Consider the following 21,095-nt stretch of genomic DNA (forward strand, 5'->3'; position numbering starts at 1 on the left):
GTGAGGCTGCGACAGTGACTCCAATGTCCAAGTAATTCAGAGGTTACAAAATAAGATGCTATTCCCATCAAAGAAGACTACAGGACCACATCACCGCGGCAGCGTCCAGATTTTTAAATATGCATAATGTCATTAGACGTCTCAAATGGAAACCTTAACTTGCAAATGTTTGAACATTAAGTGATTCAGTGAAAGTACCTTAGTTACAGTTGCTTGTTAGTAGGTTAAGTCAGATTAAAGTTAATTGTTAGTTGTTTTACTATATTACTTGTATACTAGTTTTAATAAATAAATTAATAAAAAAATTAAGTATAATATATAGATTTCAATACACAAATATATGCATATTTCCAAAAATTGTCCAAGTATAGTATATATAAAATTGATAGAATATATATTCGACTAAAATAAATTCTAAATCATAACAGGCTCAAAAAATCTGTAAATATTTGCTCGAATTTAGCTTCAAATATAGTTGCTGTTGCAAAAAGAAACAATAGAAAATATATTACAAAGAACAAATAAAATTTATAAATCTGCCGGTTAAATAACCCATTGCACATTCAAAAGCAGAGAAGCTTAAGGATGTACGTAATAACCAAAGCTAATAATACTGTATTAGGAGCAATTAATAATGGAAATGATAATAATATATCTTCAAATTATTACATATAAGAAAAATGTTTATGTCGAAACCAAAATCGTTACCTAAAGTTGTGCAAACTAGAAGCAAATTTGTATATACACTTCGGGAAAGACAGCATTATCATACCTCACCGTATGTAGATAAGTCGACTCTATACAACTTAAATGCAAAAGCCATAAAGGTTGCATATCTAACTATCATGCATTGAAACATAATTGTATAATGTAATAAATAAAAAGCATTCCACAAGGACGAGACGTTGAGGTGCACACCGCATGCACGACGGTCTGCTCCGTCAGTCTTCATCTTACGTGGGCGTTCCGGTGAGTTTGATAGGCTGAGGCAAGTTGAGGCTGTTGGGATGTGCTGGCGCCGCTTTGTAACTGCAATAAGGCAGCGGAAAACGCCAACTGTATAAACTAAAATTTCCAACGGTGACGATTTGTAGTTGATTGTAGTTTACGGTGTTAGAAGATTGTTTGGTGAGTAGTTATTGAATTTATAAAGAAAGGTCGAACAACGTATAATCAGTTATAATTCATATTTGCTGTTCAGAGAATATGTTCAAAATTAGTTGCTATAACAGTGGTTGGAAAATTAAGACATATTTTGACTGTTTGTCGTTTTTTACCTTGTGAAGGCAAAGAAAATTATCTGAAAAGGACTGACACTTAGATAATACTAAAACTTTTGAAGAAAAGTATTAAGAAAGCACTATATTACGACGGTAATTACGGGAGATCTTAGGAAGAGAATGAAGGTTGTAGCACTTAGATTCGACATAGAACTGAGGAAATAAATATGAAATCAACACAGTGAAAAAACTGATGCGAAAGAAGATAAAAAGGTGCACTAAGACACATATACACTATGATAAATGGTAAATAGATAAACTGTAAAAGTAAATAAATTAAATTATCCGACTAAAACCGATCATAGTTTGTATTTGAAAAGAATAGGAGGTTTAGTCCCGCAGATATAAGAGTAGGTATTACATTAAACTAGAATCGGGTATATTTTATTATAATAGTAAAGGAAAGAACGAGGAATAAACTAACATGATAAACGAAGCCCTAAAGTAGGATATGGATGGAGAAGGTTAAAAATAATAGTCTAAACCTCTGTAGATAATTCATAATTCTCCGCGTCCAACTAGTATTCTCTAAATATATCTAGTTTTCATGTTACCAATAAACAAAAACACACAATCGACACCTATAAATAATATAAAACAGTTAATTTATAAGAAAATTCGACCTTCCTTCAATAAAATGATTTATTTGTCACATTACCTTATCTTTGTGTTATCTTGTGTTACTATGTTTATAATCGCTTATATACCAATAATAATTGTTTCTAACAAAATTGATTAGTATTATTATGCTATAAAATACGATAAATCACCTTATAACTATACGTTTTCAATATCTTCTTGAATTTCAGGAACATAAAATGTGTTATTACGTAATAAAACTTGTAAACTTTGTCCATCCTATCAATAATAACGGATATAATTTTAATAACAACAAAAATATTTAGATAATTAAGTACGAAATACGAGAAAACTCTTTTTAATTAAATATTATCGTTATGTCAACAATAACCGGAACAAATAAATAACGAAAATCCATCATATTATTTTATAAATTAATAAAAGTTCCCTAATATATTTCGATTTATTTAATTGTGCATCTTTTCCTAGTTACATTCTAATTTTAAATATTTTTGAATTATATTATAGTAAATATCAATCCAATGCCAAAAATGTTTTTATTCATAATTGATGACCTCGGACAACGATTACTTTCGATTAACACCCTATGGGGTTATTAATCTCTGGTAATTTGTAAAGCCTAATAACTGGAAAGTAACCAACGTGGAAATAATTTCAGAATGAGTTCGACCTTAACTAATCTAATCATATCGCTGTAAGTGGAGTGATTATATCATGTTCCTATAATTTATGTCATCACTAGTATTGCCAATATTCCAGAAATATATTTCGATGGAAGATGTGAATAACATGAATATACATAAATAATTTTTGAAGGCCTTAGAAAAGATTCCATAACAATATTTATTTTTGCAATGATACATCTTGGAGAATCCCTAGGCCATCGCATCAATGATGGATTAGCGATCGATGGATAGCTTATCCTTAATCTATAACCTATTCATGCTTCTATATGTAAAATATTAAAATTAACTAATATTTCTGTTCCTATGCCAACTCCTTCACCAACACGCGATGTGAGTGATATGTGCGATGAGTAGTGATTGTTAAATCATGTAAACCATAATAGAATATTCGCTTACGTTTCCCTTACACAAGTTGATGGAAACGCTGTTACATTGTTTAATTTTAAAAAAGTGCAGATTATGAACATCGATTACGGGGAAACATGTTTCAATAAATATACATGAGTACTAATAAATTATATGGGATTTTTACACCGGAACACAAAAATTAAAGTTGAAGTTGGAGAAGATATTGGATAGAAATATCAAGAAGGGCTTACGGAAACTCAACAAATTATGTTAAATTACTAAGGACATGGTATCATGCAGATTAGAAGAAAAATGCCGAATACTTATGATAAGAAGTCAATAACATTTTTCTGGTAAGATTTGCTACAAATTCAGTCTGTCAAATCTATGACTGGGACAACAAACAACAATCGATAAAACTGAGCGAAGCATTATACCATAGAATAATACCAATATACCATAAAAACATGACAAAATGATCTATCGATGTGACTACGCGCGGCTACAGGTTGCAAAATTCATTAAATCTTTGTAGGTGTTTCAATGGTGTGTCCTAGCCCAGGCGCAATATTCACCAGACATTGATCTCTTCGATATCCTATTATCGTCGACAAATCGATAGTTCATTAGAATATTTAGAATAAAATTGTTATGATTTCAAACAATATAATATGAAGATATATGTAACTGTGATTCTTAGGGCAAGTCACAGTAAATAAAACTAACAATTAGATTAAGAATTAAAAAAAACTATGTTAAACCAAATTGGCTCGTCATTTCACAGAAAAAAAACAGACTAAACTATTCTAATTGGAACAAATAACATTCAATGGCCATAATGGACTGATATAATGGTAAACATTAAGCAAATGGTTATATATTTTTCAGAAATAACAAATTAAAAAATAGCTTTGTTTTAATTCTTCAAACTACTAGGCTTGTCAACCATTTTCATTGGAAATGTAGATATTAGTAAATATTTATTGGTCTATTTTTTCGGTGCACATATATATATATATATATATATATATATATATATGTAAAGAAAAAAAAACAATAACAAGCGATGTAAACTAAATCTCTAAACTAAAATTAATTTATCAAATTAAATGAATAAATGAAAATTAAATAAGTTTAATGTGATTTTTTATTAATATTAAGTTAGACTTAAATTAATTGAATGGTTATAAAGTGATTCTGGTCAAACTACTATAAATATACAAGTATGGCCTTACCTTCCCAATTTCGATTCCTCATCATCTGCTTTCTTCTTGGAACGATCGCAACAGAGAGCGATCAACCCGGTTCGGTTCACCAAGAAACAAGTCATATCGACCACGATCAATATAAGCAAAATGGCACCCACCACGATGCCAATTATCATGGTACTGCTCATCATTGGAGTTCCGGCAGGTATAACAGGTCCAACACCTGTAAAACATTTTCATGTAACACCATTCCCAATTTTAACATATTAACAGTTAGCAAACAAGTAGAAAGAATAGTATATTAATGGAAATATGTTAATGTAAATATGACGATTGTGGTGCTAATGTTATATCGAAGTCTGCAGTGATGATATTACCTGAATCCATGTGATATTAATATTCCGTTACCTCATTGAGATCAGTTCAGGAAATACTACAAAAAACCAGACAACAATCATTACTGCATCAAGAGCGTTTTATATTTATTTTGTACAACGTTGTGTTTTAAGTCGTTAGTGGGCAACTGGTAAAAATAAACCGGTATGAAACAGGTGTGTGAGTCACTGCACGCTGAGTACCGGGACCTAATGATAATTAAACATAATTGATGCCGCGGTACGACAAAAATATTGGCGAAAATTTATGGATGCTTATATTTAAACTAATAATAACAAGATGTGATTTCGTTAGATACAAAAAATTAAACAATACTGTATTTAATAAGTGTAAAGTAAATAATTTGATATTTAATTTTATATTGTAGTCATTAAAATTACCGATTATTTTCATTAGTTTTTAAATGCTATGTTAATATGAAGAAAATTAATAAAACAGGATTATACTAATTGTTTTTGTTTGATAAAACATTCAAAAATTGAATGTAATCTTAACAAGGTTAGTTTAAATATTGGGCATGTGATATTACAAGATATGCTTCGGGCTTTAAATTTTAATAAAAATAGTAATATTATCATCCTCCTTAATGGTTTCCGAACATTAAGTCTATGTGATCCAAGATTAGATCGAAATTTTCTAGATATGTTTAATTGAGCAGCTCGATTTCGTGCTAATGCAAGAAAAGCTTACAGTTTAGTTAGGAATTATTCAAAATAACTTCTCAGCAGTACCATATGGGAAGCATTTTAAAACTTTAAAAACCTATGCCACATAAGTTCATTGAACACAATTTATGAACATTTACGTTTCATTGATTTCCCACTAACACCTTTGGTTGAAAAATATGACGGGCGGTATATCTTTAACGCAAATCCTAAACATAAATAATTGTTGGAAGATCCCAGAATTCCCAGTACATTGTCATCAAAACAGGAAATTTACTTAAAGAAGATTATCTTATATATCCAGTGGGATATGTCTACGGAATACTATAGTTAGCAGTAAAAACCTGAGAGAAAAACTTGATCCAATCCGGCAAGTATTTCAGTCAATGCAGCATATTACAAAACATTGGCTAAAGATGAGTTATAGAAAACAATAAACAATATTTTAAAGATGAAGTTCAATGTCGTCTTTTTGTATGATATAAATTCGCTGTATATTTTAAAAAACGATTCTCATTTTGTATCAAAACAACAATCAATAAATTAACTATTAAAAGAAATAAAACCAAACAACCTTATATTCTCCAACATAAAGCGTAAAAGGTTAATGGCCAAAAACTGAAAGATTAAGACAGGTCAGAGTGCCTTGCCACAGTTCATTCTATCGATTTTCCAGGCATTTGTCGTGTCAAATTATCACAAAGGTATCCAGATAAGTGAACGAGATAGACGGAGATGGCGAAATGAATAAAAGAAAAATTCTGAAGCACCCTAAGTGCTTCAGCGAGAAAGCTCCGGATAATACATCCGCTAAAATCAAGGTCAAGTATGCCTCAACACGCTTCAACGATGTCTACATAATACAATGAAAAACAAACGCGGTCATTGCTTCTTTAATAATATGCGACCTGTACATAATACATATAATATAAGTTTAAGGGAAAACAAATTTATAATTTTATTATTGTGTATATCCTTATATGTCATTCTAATTATTGAGAATATATATTATATAGTGGTAGAAAATTTTAAAGGCAAATCTATATATTCTATCAGGAAACTGTTGTTACAGATTTAAATGATTATGTAAGCATTATTGAATCAATTATTATAAAAAGCTGTTTTGATTAAAAAACAAAATATTTGAGTTAATATACAAACGTGTTATTTAGTTTTTCAAGTCTGTTAGGTTGTCTTCCTAATTATTCCCTTAGAACACAGTGCACTTAAGCCAACGTTTTCTCTAGTTGTTGAAGTCGCTTTTTAGAAAGGCCTTCTTCGATTCAGTTAAAACAGCTTTAATCAAATAAAAGCATGAACTTTTAATGTTGTATGTAAAAACATATTGAAGAATTCCACAATAAATAACATAATAATTGAAGAAGACTTTCAACATTATTTGATTTCGATATATTTTGGCGTGGGTTCTTCAATTTGGTGTCACAACAGCAAGTTCAATATACTCTTGGTCCTCTTTTAGTTTCTAGATCGTATACGGAAGCATATGTGTTAGCTTCAATAATGATGGGCTTCCATGATCACTTAGATATGACAGTGCTAATGGTGTTTGGATTAGAACTTATTTTTAATACGGCCCTCGAGTGTTATTAGATATTTTCTATACTCATCAGCGTATGTTGAAGGACAGTTGACTAGTCATCATCATTCAATCACAAACATATGCTCTGGCTAGAACATCACCGCCAAAGGCTTTTTTTTTAATATTATTTCGACAGTCTGGGAAACCGAAACCATTAAGAAAACTAATAGAACGCATTTTTTGCTGAACTTCTTTGCTCATAACATAGTCAATATATAGATCGTCTTGTTGAACGTAATCAAGATAATTTTAGTAATTAACAACTTCATCAAAAAAAAATGTATTTTTTTGAAAATTATATTTTAGAACAATTCATCAATCATCAATTAGCCCTCGTAGATTTCGTAATAGTTACGCTGCTTGACCGTATCTAACTAGCCTGCATTAATATTCCTGATTACAGTAAACATCGCGTGAATGGACTCTCGTCGTTAGTGGAGTTCTAATTTTTTTTCAAGGACGATTTTGTTACTACGTCGTCGCTCAAATTTTGTATTATTTATGTGCCCAATTCATTTTTAAACATTTAATGTCATTTATTATCACAAATATTAATTTAATACTATAATGTTTTACGATTTTTTATATAAATAATTATTTTAATTTTAAGTTTGAACAGCTGAGCATTGTGCAAACATTAAAGTTGCGAAGAAAAATTAACTCGAACTTCCAATTCCGCGTCATCTGAAAGCCATGAAAATCTTGAGGTTTAGACATTAGAGTGAAGCAGATGAAACACTTTTTAAATTGTAGTCAAACATACTTAACGATTATATGTCAGGAATTATATATATCCCTAAATTACTTCGAAAGGGACGAAATTAATTCGAATTTTTTAAAAAGTTTTGACTAGTTTAATGAGTGGGTTCTCGAGTTAATAGAAGAGGTGAGTTAATTAATACATTAAGATTAAAAAAGGTCTATAAATAACAATATTCTGTTATCTAAAATTATTAGTAATGAAATATTGGTGTGTAGATATTATTTCTAATTGATCTACTGAAGCAAATGAAACATGTTCAAATTGTAGCCAAACACACTTTACAGTACTAAAGGAAATTAGTTCGAATTAATTTAAATATAAATAAATAATTAATAATGTCTGTGTTTTGATTCAACAATTTTGCTTTTTTTAAATCACCGTACGTAGTGGGCAGTGCGGCTAACAGAAGAAGCCTATCTCGAAATATCAATTCTTCGTAATCCAAAATTATTGGTCCTAAAAACTTGATGTTTAGATATTAGTTCTAATTAATCTACTGAAGTATATGAACCTGAAATATCTTTAAACATCTCTAAATATGCTTTACAGAACCAAGAGAGGGATTAAATGAATGCAATGCAAATATTCATCATCTCCAAGGGAAATTAATTTGAAGGGAACCAATTTTATTAAAAAAGCAGACACTATTTAACAGGTCAATTGAAAAGTCCCCGGACTGGCACATAGATGGCGCTACTATAATTAAATACATATAGCTTTTACTTAGCCTTAACCCTCAAAAGATGCGTGTACAAATTTGACAGCTGTCAAATCATTAGTTTGTGAATTATAGCATTGAGTGAAGAAACTTTTGTTATTGTGAAAAAAATTGATAAAAAGGAAGTTCGGGTGTTGATAAAATATTGCTTTTTGAAGGAAAAAAATATAATTGAAGCAACAACTTGGCTTGATGCCGAGTTTCCGGACACTGTCCTAGGAAAATCAACTAACAAGGATTGGTATGCTAAGTTTAGACGTGCAGAAATGAGCACCGAAGACGGTAAACGCAGTGGACGCCCAAAAGAGGTTGTTACCGACGAAAATATTTAAAAAATCCACAAAATGATTTTGAATGATCGTAAATTAAAATTGAATGAAACAGCAGAAACTCTAAAGATATCAACTGAACGTGTACATCATATCATTCACGAATATTTGCCTATGAGAAAGCTCTGTGCAAAGTAGGTGTCGCGCGACCAAAAACAACGAGTTGATGATTAGGAGCAGTGTTTGAAGATGATGAAGTGTAATAAACCCAAGTTTTTGGGTCGATATGTGACAATGGATGAAACATGGCTCCATCATTTCACTCTGAAGTCCGATCGACAGTCATCCGAGTGGACTGCACACGATGAACCCGCTCCAAAGCGAAGAAAAACGCGACAGTCGACTGGCAAGGTTATGGCGTCTGTATTTTGGGATGCGTATGGAATAATTTTCATGGACTACCTTGAAAAAGGAAGGACAATCAACTGCGACTATTACATAGCGTTATTGGACGGCCACATTTGACGAAAAAGAAAGTGCTGCTTTACTAAGACGATGCACGGTGTCACAAGTCAGTGAAAACGATGGCAAAAATCTATGAATTGGGCTTCAAAATTGCTTCCTCATCCACTGTATTCTCCAGATATGACCGTGAGCGACTATTTCCTGTTCTCAGATCTCAAAAGAATGCTCGCTGCGAAGAAATTTTCGTCGAATGAAGAGGAGATCGCCGAAACTGAGGCCAAATCGGACTACAAAAATGGTATCGAAAAGTTGTTGGAGGGTCGCTATTAATCACCGTGTATTACCATTGAAGAGAATTATATTGAATAAAAAAAACTAATTTTGTCGAAAAAATGTGTTCTACTATAGTAGGCCGGGGTCTTAAAAATGACCTGTTATGTTTTATTTCAAAAATTTTACTATTTTGCAATAAAAGTAGCAAGAGAGAACTCCAGCTAACAGAAGTTAGTTAATTCACATATTATTTAAAAAAGGTCTTCAAATAATAATTCTCTGTTATTAAAACTTATTAGTCATGAGTCATGAAGCAAAAGATACGCTTTTAAATTATTGCCAAATATACTTTACAGAACTAAAAGAATTATAACGTATATGAGTGGGTCGAAGACTCATTATGTTCAAATAAAACTCATTTAAAGGGGATGAAATTAATTCATTTTTGAAAGATCGTGAATAATGTTTGTGTTTTATTTCAAGAGCTTTATCATTTTTGATCATCGTACTTAGTAGGCGATCCGGCTCACAGAGATGAGTTAATGGAGACATTAAAATAAAAGATACCAATACCAATTATTCGTTATGCAGAATTCTTAGTAATGAAAATATTATATATTATTTCTAATTAATATGCTGAAGCAGAGGAAACACCTTTTAATTGTTGCTAAGTATACTTAGTTTTATTGCTTTAGTCCTCTAAAAGAAGAAGAGTCCAATGGAAAGAGGACGAAATTAATTTGAAAAATTAATTAATAATCTTTGTATATTTTTTCCAAGTTTTGTTATTTTTTCCCACAGATTGATATGGTATTGACAAACGATGTCAAGATATTATTAACGTTAATTAGTAGCAGCAATTTCATACTTGTAAAGGGTTAGAGAACTTTGAAACGGATAATAAAATACAAATAAAATATATAAATTGGCTTGAATTTTGTTGGAAAGTTAACATTAGAGACATACGTTAAGCTAATAATGGGACGAATATTGTTTTTAGTAATATTTCAGCCCTTATTTTATTGGTAGAAGTTTGTAAATGGTTTCTTCAAAAAATCGAATACAGCACGGACTTTGTGCTGTTTCGGTAAGAGAAAAAATCGTCTTATCCTCCACATTTGAATGAATAGTGTTCTGGCCAGCATCGTTTTTGAAAAAATTCAGACCAAAGATAATTCATTAACCCATAAATTACACCAAAGTCATTCCTATGTTACATGCAGTATTATATGTTATTCACTCTAAATGGGACATTATTGACGTAGCCATTTAACCAAAAATGAGATTCATCGTGTAATCATTCTTGTAAAAGTCAATTTTCACAAGAATTATTATGTACGTAACTCTGTAGATGCGTGTTATCTAATGCTAATTGTCTGTTGTCCTGATGAACGATTATGACGACTTTAAAATTGTGTTCCGTTCGGGCGTCAGCCTATTCACTTGGCACGTTTCAAAATAGTTTTCATTGGAAATAGTACGATTAACCTAAATTGTCCCTTTAAAAAAATAATTTATCTATGTTTATATCACTTTGAAGTCTAGCAAAATCAAATACCATCATTTATAGAAAATTATTAGTAGAGATATAACATACAAAGGCATAATGTTAACATTTAATTATTTCCTTTAACTTACCTACATGTTTATTGATTGAACGAAATTAAATAAATGAAAAAGTTTTTTCTAAACCACAGTTAGATGTATTAATTAGAACGAGTGTGCTATTGTTTGGATTTTGTGTAGCTTTAATATTTGCTCTTTTGTTCTCTTTATGGCTCGGACTTTTTTAAACCACTAATGAATTAAAGCGAATCTTGCGAATTAATGTTTTAGAAAGAACTCTGAGCACCAAATTTATATCAAGAGCAAATTCGTGTAATTAGAGATAACACAGGCCGCAAAATTACCTTGAAAACATCCAAAGAATGAACATGTGGATTCATTTATTAAATACTGTACGTTTGACTTTGGGCGTAGTTATGTGACAATTTTGTTACCGCGGAATCTCATTTTGTACTGAAATAACTGAACAATTAAATGTACGATTAGTTCCAAATCCGTTTTTATTGTTTCAGATACGGGTTCGATTTAGAACTTTACCGATAAATTTATGATTGTATAAGCGGGTAGATTCGTCCTTGTCGTGATTATTATAGATTTTCGACCTAAAACAATCAACCCCCTAACCCACACAAAAGAATTTGGGATTGGGTAAACTGTGATGGGTAGTGTGGCGTGATGCGCAAATGGATTGTGTTTTAGTTTGTTATGAGAACGAATAATCGGTGTTAATTCCTACCACTAAAAAACTATATTAAGCAAGCAGGCATGCAAGTTTACTTAACGAAGTATTACACTTAAATATAGCAGAAATACTAATACTATATTTTTATATTAATTTATCATATTAATCTTGATATTGATTTCTATTTAAAACTTGACTGAAAACTTTCATTTAAACAGTTTGATTTTAGAGCCCAGGTTCGATATCTTTCGACATTTAGATGAAAATAGTTGTTAAATATTAGACGCCTGAATGTAAACTATTCATTTTTCTCTTTAAAATAGCATTTGTTATAAAATAATAACACAATATTTATATGTTACTTAAATTATTAATTCTCTAAAACTTTTCTCATCTGCCTGGTAACATGGCGATGTTGCGTTAAAAGAACCATATCGGTTTAACAATGTTCAAATCATCGATATATTCTAGCATATCACACTACTTTTCAGCAATTTGAAACTGTGTACCAGCCAAACTAAAGCCCGTCTAACGAAACATTAAATGTCATCAAAAATAACTTAACGTCAATCGCAACTTTGCTGAATCAAATTTGACTTTTAGGTTACAACCTTTGTCGGTTTATAACCTCTATTTATTACTGACTTTTATACACTAATTGGGTTATGTGTGATGTCTTATGTCTCATTATGAGAAAGAAAAGTCCGCTCCGAGTTTAAAACACTATATACGACGTTGTTTATGACGTGTATTAGCTGTACTGTTGGACGGGTTATATCGATCCTATTGATCTGGACTGATAGTCTGAAGAGGCTAGGTCTTGTAAGTATTATGTATACGGCTGAACTTGTTGCTCTTATTATATGCACAGTAAGACTTTTTACACTTGGGTTTGTCATAGAAAACTATTATTTTTTAGCCAATAAACACTGAAGCCGCGATTTCAATATCGATTCGAAATGGTATTTGCGGTCAGCTTAGCCATTTTCTATCCTTTTGGATATTAAAGACACAGTAACATTTGAAAACACTGCATGTATCATGCCTGAAAGTTTTTTGAGAGTGTGAGCTAGATTTTAGTCCAATGACTCTTGTAATTCATTGTTTTCAAATTTTGTTGGTCCTCCAGGTTGCTTTTTGTCTTAGCGTTGAAACCGAAACTGACAATTGGTATATGAAGAATATTTGATTCGGCTAAAGGTTTCTTCAGAGAATCAGTAATAGAACAAAAGTAACGAGTGTCGAAAAAGCAGTTTTTAGCGTTCCATTATTAGTGCCTATATATATAGAGTAACTCATTAATACTAAAGAGAAAACAGTTAATTTATGGAAATAAATTTTAAAACAATCAAGCTTAACAGTCAGGTTAACAGTTGTGTATATTTTGCTTTTTTATAATATATCGATATCAACATATGATCAAAATACATGCAAACATTGGTATTGTCTTTAAAGCATATGCTCTCAAAACTTTGAGTTTTTCTTTTTTGCTTTATTAAAAATTTAATACATTAATCTATTCATCAAAATAGGATAAAAATCGTTACTATATTTTAATTTTCAATATAAATTTAAGCAATAGAAATGACTTTAAGATAGTATAAGGCAATACTAACTACATAGGCAGTATTTATTGAAATATTTAAATTTAAACTTCGTTCTGACTACAACTAAATTAAAAACTAAATATAAACAGGCAATGAGGACAGAACGTTTATGTTGCAATTTACAAATCTGACTAATTAAGCAATTAAAAAGGTAATTAAAAATATTTCAAGAATTATGAAACAGTGCTGCCTCATTGCCCATAAAAGCTACGTACATTTTTTCCTTTATCATAATCCACAACTCGTCGATTACAGCTGAACCTCACAGAAAAAATACAAAAAGCACAAAAAAAGCAAAAAACAAAACACGATTCATGTCGATTCCCTTTTCTCAAACGGTTTATTTGTAAATAAAGTTCATAAAACTTAACAGAAAGATATGTGTATACTTTTTCAAAATTTATTGTCCAACTAGAAATAGAAAAATCTCTTATTAACTAATTTTCAATGAAAACGTAAGAACTGTGTTGTAACGCACTCGACTGTGAACAATAATCGATAAATGTTTCTACTTGACTAGATTTTCAATTTGTTTAGTGTACAGAAATATTGGGCGGAATCACCAATATTGCAAAGAAATAAAGAAAATGGTTTACAATTGTATAATAATATATATTACATGTTATCCATGATTTTAGATTATGTTATTTTTATTTCATAATATGTGTATCACAAACCACTAGAAATAACGAAAACATAAAATTCAGAAGGATGAACAACCAATCAGAAAATTATAGAAATCAATTTTTAGTGTTTGCTTCAAATTAATAGGATACTTTAGGTCTACAAATAAATTATTTTTAACTTTAATTCAATGAAAGAAGTTGTTGAGAATTGAGTAAAATCATTATAAGATATCGCTTTATATTATAATTAATGCGTTTGAGTTGAGTAACTGTTTTTTTTTAGTAAAAACGCAAAAGTTCAAGCGAATTTGAAACATAATATGTGAAATTGAAAAGATATTACTTCGAGAAAAAATACATAATCTGATATTGGATCGTTTGAGAATACCAAAAATTGGCTCAATTAGGATGGGTAGCGGTCGAAAATATTGAATAAAACATAAGTTTGTGTTCCTATTCAATAAACACTCAATTCATGATCAAAAAAACTGACGGAGACTTATCTTTATTCCCAATATTATTAAAGTAATAACCAGTGTAAATCAATAAATATTAAGAAGCTATAATTAATTATTATAAAAAGTATTTAATAAACACTAAGTAATAATTATTAGTAGATTAACAATTTGCACACAAACACTAAGCAAAAAAAATTAATCAAACAAAAGTGTCATAATTATGGATTACATATATATTAATAATTTGGACTTAAGATAAAAGTAAAGATAAAGTAATCATTAAGTAAATTAATATTCTGTTATAGTGTTTTTCTGAATAGATTTTTTGTTACGACTAGAATATCATCTACAACACCTCTAATAAAATAGAACAAAATTGGTCCAGATTGTGAACCATAATCATCTACGAATTATGATGACGCAATGATAGCTCAGTGATTTATCACCGATATCCTTCTATGAGCCCTATAATCGGAACTCGCTCAATATTTCAATTAATATCGGTTAACTCTCGCCGACAGGAATATTGATATTAAACCGGGATTAAGCCTGTAATACGTCACCGTCTGTCGTTCCTTTATCGATATTGTTCACAAGGAGTAATAAACGGATATAACGCACAGGAGTTTGGCCGTTATATCATACTCAGCATAATTAAATGTACATCCTAAACGTAACGGATATTTTTCTGTGAGTTTTACTAATGGCAGCATTGTCGATCGATTATCAGTCTTTCGAATATATATCGTTGCTGATATAATATTAATTAGAGTAAATTATTGCTGAAGACAATTCTTTCTCATTCATAGCTAAAAAAATAACTATTACAACGTTCTGATATTATAGTAATTAATTGAATTAATTTCATATACCTTACAGATGGGGATGATTAATAAATAATATACGAAAATATACTCACTTAGTTGCAGCCAATTGCTAAATTAATGCACATTTTAGTAAATGATATTAATTCCTCAATTAAGCTTATGCACAAGGTTATGCAGGTAAAATTTGAATTAATATTTATAAAATGTTTAATATTGCGTATGGTCAACAGTGCTGCTAAAAGTAAAACTCCAACATATACATATAACTCGAAAATACATAAAACAATTATATAATCATAATATATATATATTATTTTTTGTGATGGTGGTTTTCTAAAAAGTACGATTGGCAGCGGGGATTTGGTAGTCGACACCAATTATTTTTACGATTTCACAAATTCGTATTGTGCACTCGCGACATTCACCCAAAACGTTTTCACAATTATTTCGTACACTCGTTGATAATCAGGACAAAGAAACGGCGTGTAGAATGTATTTAAGTAAAGTCTAATAAGTCTAATGACAAAATTAGTAAAAAATTACTTCTCTGATAAGTAAAACTTGCGTTCATAATTTTCTTATAAGGATTTTTTCATCGCTTTTTCAATATCTGTGTTTTTTAAACAATAGATTTCGAAAATAATGGCAATAAAAACTGTGTTACCCACCAATTTCTCATATATTTTTTTATTGATGTTTCGTTGTATATTGATCATTCAGTTCATGTTAAGGAATTTTATTAGATGTCATGTTAATTGATATCATTTTAAAATTGTTTCAGTGCTCTTTGATCAACAAAAGGTATTTACAAAGTATCTGTGTCTTATATGTATATATAAATACAGAGCTAGGATAATATAGGTCCAAAAAACAATGCCATATTCGGCAGAAAAACATTTTGCATAAAAACTTTAGTTTATTCCAATTTTGTAGAAGCTTCTAATAAAAGAATCTGTGGTTAAATTTTTGGGCAATGCAAATTAACTATACATTTATCCGAGCTAATAATCAGACAGTCAGTTGTCTGATGAGCCTTAAGATCGACTTATTGCAGAATCACCTTGATTTTTCTTATATGAAAATTGACTGATGGCTGATGACAGTAAAAATAAAGGGGTGGGCTTCAGCAGGACAAAATATGTAGAAATGATATCAAGGACGATGGAATATAAACATGATTGCCATTTCTGATAACAAAATTAGATATTTTTTGAAAATGGTCTAAAAGGTTCCCATGAGTTAAAATGTGTAATGAGTCGTTTCGATGTTTCAAAGACACATTAATCATATGTTAAAGTAACAAAATATAAAATAATATATAAGAGAAACCATACTTAACGATCGTTGCAGATAGAACTGAGCGTTGAAAGAAAAATTTAAGTTATGGAAGCAGAAAAAATAACTAAAAAGTATTTTGTACCAACATATGTATCATTTATTTGAAGTAACAGCTGCTGCTTGACGAGTAGCACGTTTTTTAATTAAAAAAAATTGGATGGGCTCCAGAATAGTTACTAGTTTTTTTACAAGAAAAATGTGGAAGTTACATTAGGACTACCTACAATAAAATAATTTTGTATGAACTCTCCTGAAATTATTACATAAAATATATAAATAATAATATAGTATTGATTTGTTATATAAAGAGATATTTTAAAATATTAATTTCAATTCTATAAAAATTACGTAACTAAAAGTTTACATTTTCTATCGTTTTACTTTGAGAAACTATCCCTTGCTTTAGAAAGGAAACTGTTTTTTTTAATTAAATCATTCCTAAACGAAGCATACGGCTGAACGGCAGGATTAATTTCCTGATGTTGAACCTTTTCGTAGCAACTATATCAAAACGTAGCTGCTACCGTTCCTTTGTCCTTAAATTCTAAAAGTAAAAGGTCTGTTAGTACGGGATGAAACTACCATAAAAAATAAGGAAACAAAAGAACTAGAAAACAAACCCAGCCCAATAAAAACGGATTTGCTGCACGAGAGAACCGATGCATGCAGTGGCAGCTGCTGAGTTTCCCTTCAGCCAAAGACATGCATTATTAATTATGAAGCCGTTGAAATGGAAAAGACCTCCTTGTGAAAACGAGCATTTGGAAACACGTTCTTTAATTCCTTTGAGAAAAAACGTAATATTTTGCCTGTATATAGAGTTGCATTTGAAAAATGGATACGTTGTAGTTGTTTAAGTTAATTTGTTAACACACTAAAATATTTAAAAGCATTATATCAATAATACTAGCGAATAGTGATTTTGTTATAGATAACAGCAGCTTTTCTAAGAACTTTATAATTTTAAAATTGATTAAAACCACAAGAGTCTACCAGTCCTAAATATTTCTTATATAATTCATATATGTTTGGCTTATTAATGCTTTGGGATAGAATACTGCTTATTGACTAAAACTAACTAATGTTTTGCATTATTAGTAACAATCATTACAGTTCAAATATGAGTTCAACCCTAAAATTTAACTCATTATATGGTTTTAGAGATAACAAAGTGTTATGTTTAACGTATATTATTTGACATATTTATTATAAATGATAGCCTATACGTATGATTTGACACGTCTGGCTTGTTACAAATGCAGTAAAGTTTATAACAGGGCGTATGCTTTATATTAGTCAATTTTTCTAATTTAGATCTATGCTAAAGTTGAAAGGTATTCATATCAATTTGTAGTGAACTATTTGGCCTCTCTATCTTTTTTACATTCAAGTATATGCTATCAACAATTCCAAGTACTAACTATTAAGCCTGAATTACATATGTTTGTTGGGTGGTGAATTTTCTATTTCCAAAAAATAATTCCAGGCACAAAAAGACATTTGTATTTTATGTGCCGTGTTTAATTAGTGATCAGAACCTATATTGGATCTCATATTTGCCTTTAATGTCGCGTTTCCTTAGTTAGACATTTTAATTGTAAAAAATAAAATGACCTTTCTATAGATTTCATTATGAATGATATGAATTATTCAACAAATAAAACTAGCCAACTGGCTGTTAAGATTGTTCTTTATCTATTATTTTATTCTTCAAAATTGTGGCCATGAAGTCCTTCTAGAAATAATCTGAATTCTACAATTTGATCCACGATTTAAACGCATTAAATTGTTGAAATGTCACTGTTAACTACACTATTTCTTATCATTCATGGAACGATTTGATCTTTCCTAAGTTTCTTCTTCACAGTAAGCAATTTAAAATATTAAATTGCTTGAAACTGAAGTATTGTCAAAATCATGAATCATTAAATCTTTATAGAGTCACTCACTAATTCGTGATCTAATTTTATTATATATTTCGGGACTTTTAATTGTCGATGGAAGAGATTACAAAGACATTTTTCATCAAAAGAAATACATTTATTTTGTTATAGTTGTGCTTGTGAAATTCAGTTCTGTGAAGTAATTAAATTAAATATAGGTGAACATCAAAATATAATATTTATATCTTATAGATATTGAATTGGGAATAAAGCTACAAAACACATAAAATATCATATTTAGCTTATGCTTATATGTTACCACGCATATGCATGGTATTCTGAATATTAACAACTTAGTCAGACTTTAACATGACATCAAAGCTCAGCATTAACCCTATAGTCAATAAGTATACGGGTTTAATGTCTATCGTATCTTAATTTCTTCTTCGTTTCGGGCAATTCAGCGTTGAAAAATCGCTAATTTTATTGTCTTTAACTATATGCCATCTGGCCATAACAAATAAGATCAAATAAAAAAGTGATAGATAATAATGTATGAAGAATGTAGTAAGCTGTGTAAGATTTGTCATTTAAGCTATTATGTTGCCAAATAAGTTTGAGCGCGTTACTTTAAACCTTTAATTTTTCTATTTTATTTCAAATTCGTCGCCCTAAAACTTCTTTTAATCGCTTCCGAAATCACTTCCGACGCGTACTTTGACTGATAGAGGTGTATACCGTAAGTATCTGAAGATCTTTATGAGTAAAGTGTTGGAATCTCACTGACAATTAAAAATATTTATTATCATTTATGAAAGGACTTTATAGCTCCTAAGCTTCTTCTGCTCAGAAAATAATTTAACATATTATAATGACACTGAAGTATTATTAAGAAAACAATAAATGTCTTATTTATTACATAAAAATGCATTTCATTCTCAGCCAATCACTTTCATGTTGTAAAATAATTTGAGCGCGTTAATTTTAATCTTTAATTTTTCTCTTCAATTTCAAATTCATCGCTCTAAAACGTTTGAAATCACCCTCGACACGTTCTTTGACTAATAGAGTGTGTTTGCTTTAACTGTAGACTATTTAAAAATTGCGACAGAAAATCGCACAAATACGAATACATTGGCTTCTAAACATTACTATAGGGATATTTAATCCAGAATAGCATCATGCAAAAACAAATTTACTAATTTTTGCTTGATGCTATGTCCAAGCTCATGGCATGCCGTTTATTATATATTTGTTTCGACAACTATTTACCGCTAAATTTATTTGTAGGCAAACGGTGAAAAGAAATCCAGACAGCAGCATCTTATATACACGGTGTTTTATTATGTATTAATTTGTAACATTAAAATCTTTCTACTTTAAGTTTTGTCTATATTTGTACAATTCCTGAAATAACTGAAGCGAACGAGAATGTTGAATTTAAATGGAATGTATTAAAGGTATATTGAATATTAACAGGACTGTGTTTACAGCAAGTTCCTCAAATGTACTTGTCAGATACGTAAAAGCTTACCACGTTAGTCGGTCAGTTAGAGTGGAAGCTCAATGTGACGGAACTAACCATTAACAGCAATTCATGCGAATATCCTGACGTGAATCAAAAGAGAATTCTAGCTAATAATAGATAAGGTAGTGATAGCCCTGATGCGTTTTTAAAATGTTAAACAAAAATTCTGTGAGATTCGATAGTGTTCATAAATTATTATTATTATATAATGCTTTTAAAATGTTAGTTTTTATTTTATTTTATTTATTTGTTTCTTACAGAAAAAAATATAAATTGCTTCCGTCACAAATCGACGTAAAACACAATTCAAAACAAGAAAATATGGAAGAATTTTTAGCTTCTGATTGCAACATTATGTTCCATAACCAGACTGATTGTGGTCATAAAGCGGAAGCCTTCGAGCGCCATGACGTTTATCTTCAGATATCGTTGAAATTGGACGCATTTTTTGTTGTAGTCCCAGCTAAACGCTACGCATATTTCACGTTAAACACCAAACAAATTCCGGACGTATTTCCAAATGAACTTTTCACATTTAATACTGGTCGGGTTAGGAGAAAAAGAAAAAAATCATGAAAAAAGATGAGCAACAAACAAAAGAGATATATCGAAAATTTACATCGACACATTTATCAAATATACATCACATTTGGTTTTATGTGCTAGTTAATTGATGAGAATGGAAGTATTTTTACAATATGAACTAAATAAATTATACTTCGAATATTTCATTCTCAAATTACTAAAGATTATTAAATACATGTAAAATATCTTCCAGTCTCAAGATCAATATTCGGCTTAAAATCGATTTTTAATCTAAATTCTTATAACCTACAATATACACACGTTAATATAACCGCATATAATATAAGAAAGTTAGAATCAGTGTGACATGAAGATCCTTTATATAAGATGGTCTCGTAGCAGAATTCCACGGATGACCTTCTAAACAAACACAAACCAGTGTTTCTTTATTATTATATTAAAACAATTCTCCCAAATCTACCCACCAACTCATCCGTTCACACCTTAAAGCCCAAAACGCAAAGCACAACACGCCCATGAGAAACACAAAAAGAAAAGTATGAGATCTACAGGATTAATTAACGGTAAAATTGCATACTTATTTTATATAGTTGCAGTAAATAAAAAATACTCAGTAAAATTTTCAAATAATTTATTATATTAAAAATTCTAGATAAATAGTCTTTATATTTACATATGCCTTTATTATATTTTATATATAAATACACTTAAAACTAGACTTGATTCTTGGTACCTATCTATATTCGTTGTCAAAGAGATTTAA

General features: G+C 30.0%; 1 protein-coding gene across 3 annotated transcripts in view; it reads right to left on the reverse strand.

Annotated features, from left to right (window-relative positions):
* Window positions 1-21,095, reverse strand: part of Fas2 (neural cell adhesion molecule fasciclin 2) — a 528,885-nt gene that overhangs the window by 7,271 nt on the left and 500,519 nt on the right. The window contains exons 11-12 of one of the 3 annotated variants that reach the window (XM_076401112.1): window positions 4,150-4,345; window positions 958-1,029 (exon numbers count right to left, since the gene is read on the reverse strand). In XM_076401112.1, the coding sequence (XP_076257227.1) occupies window positions 958-1,029; window positions 4,150-4,345 (268 nt within the window). Of the gene's footprint in view, window positions 1-957; window positions 1,066-4,149; window positions 4,346-21,095 lie in introns of all 3 variants that reach the window. The other 2 variants (XM_076401111.1, XM_076401113.1) reach the window with 2 other exon arrangements.

This window comes from Rhynchophorus ferrugineus, unplaced genomic scaffold (genome assembly GCF_030347505.1).
Source record: "Rhynchophorus ferrugineus isolate W39M unplaced genomic scaffold, kcgeb_rfMv2 rfM3, whole genome shotgun sequence".
In the NCBI taxonomy this organism is placed as follows: domain Eukaryota; kingdom Metazoa; phylum Arthropoda; class Insecta; order Coleoptera; family Curculionidae; genus Rhynchophorus; species Rhynchophorus ferrugineus.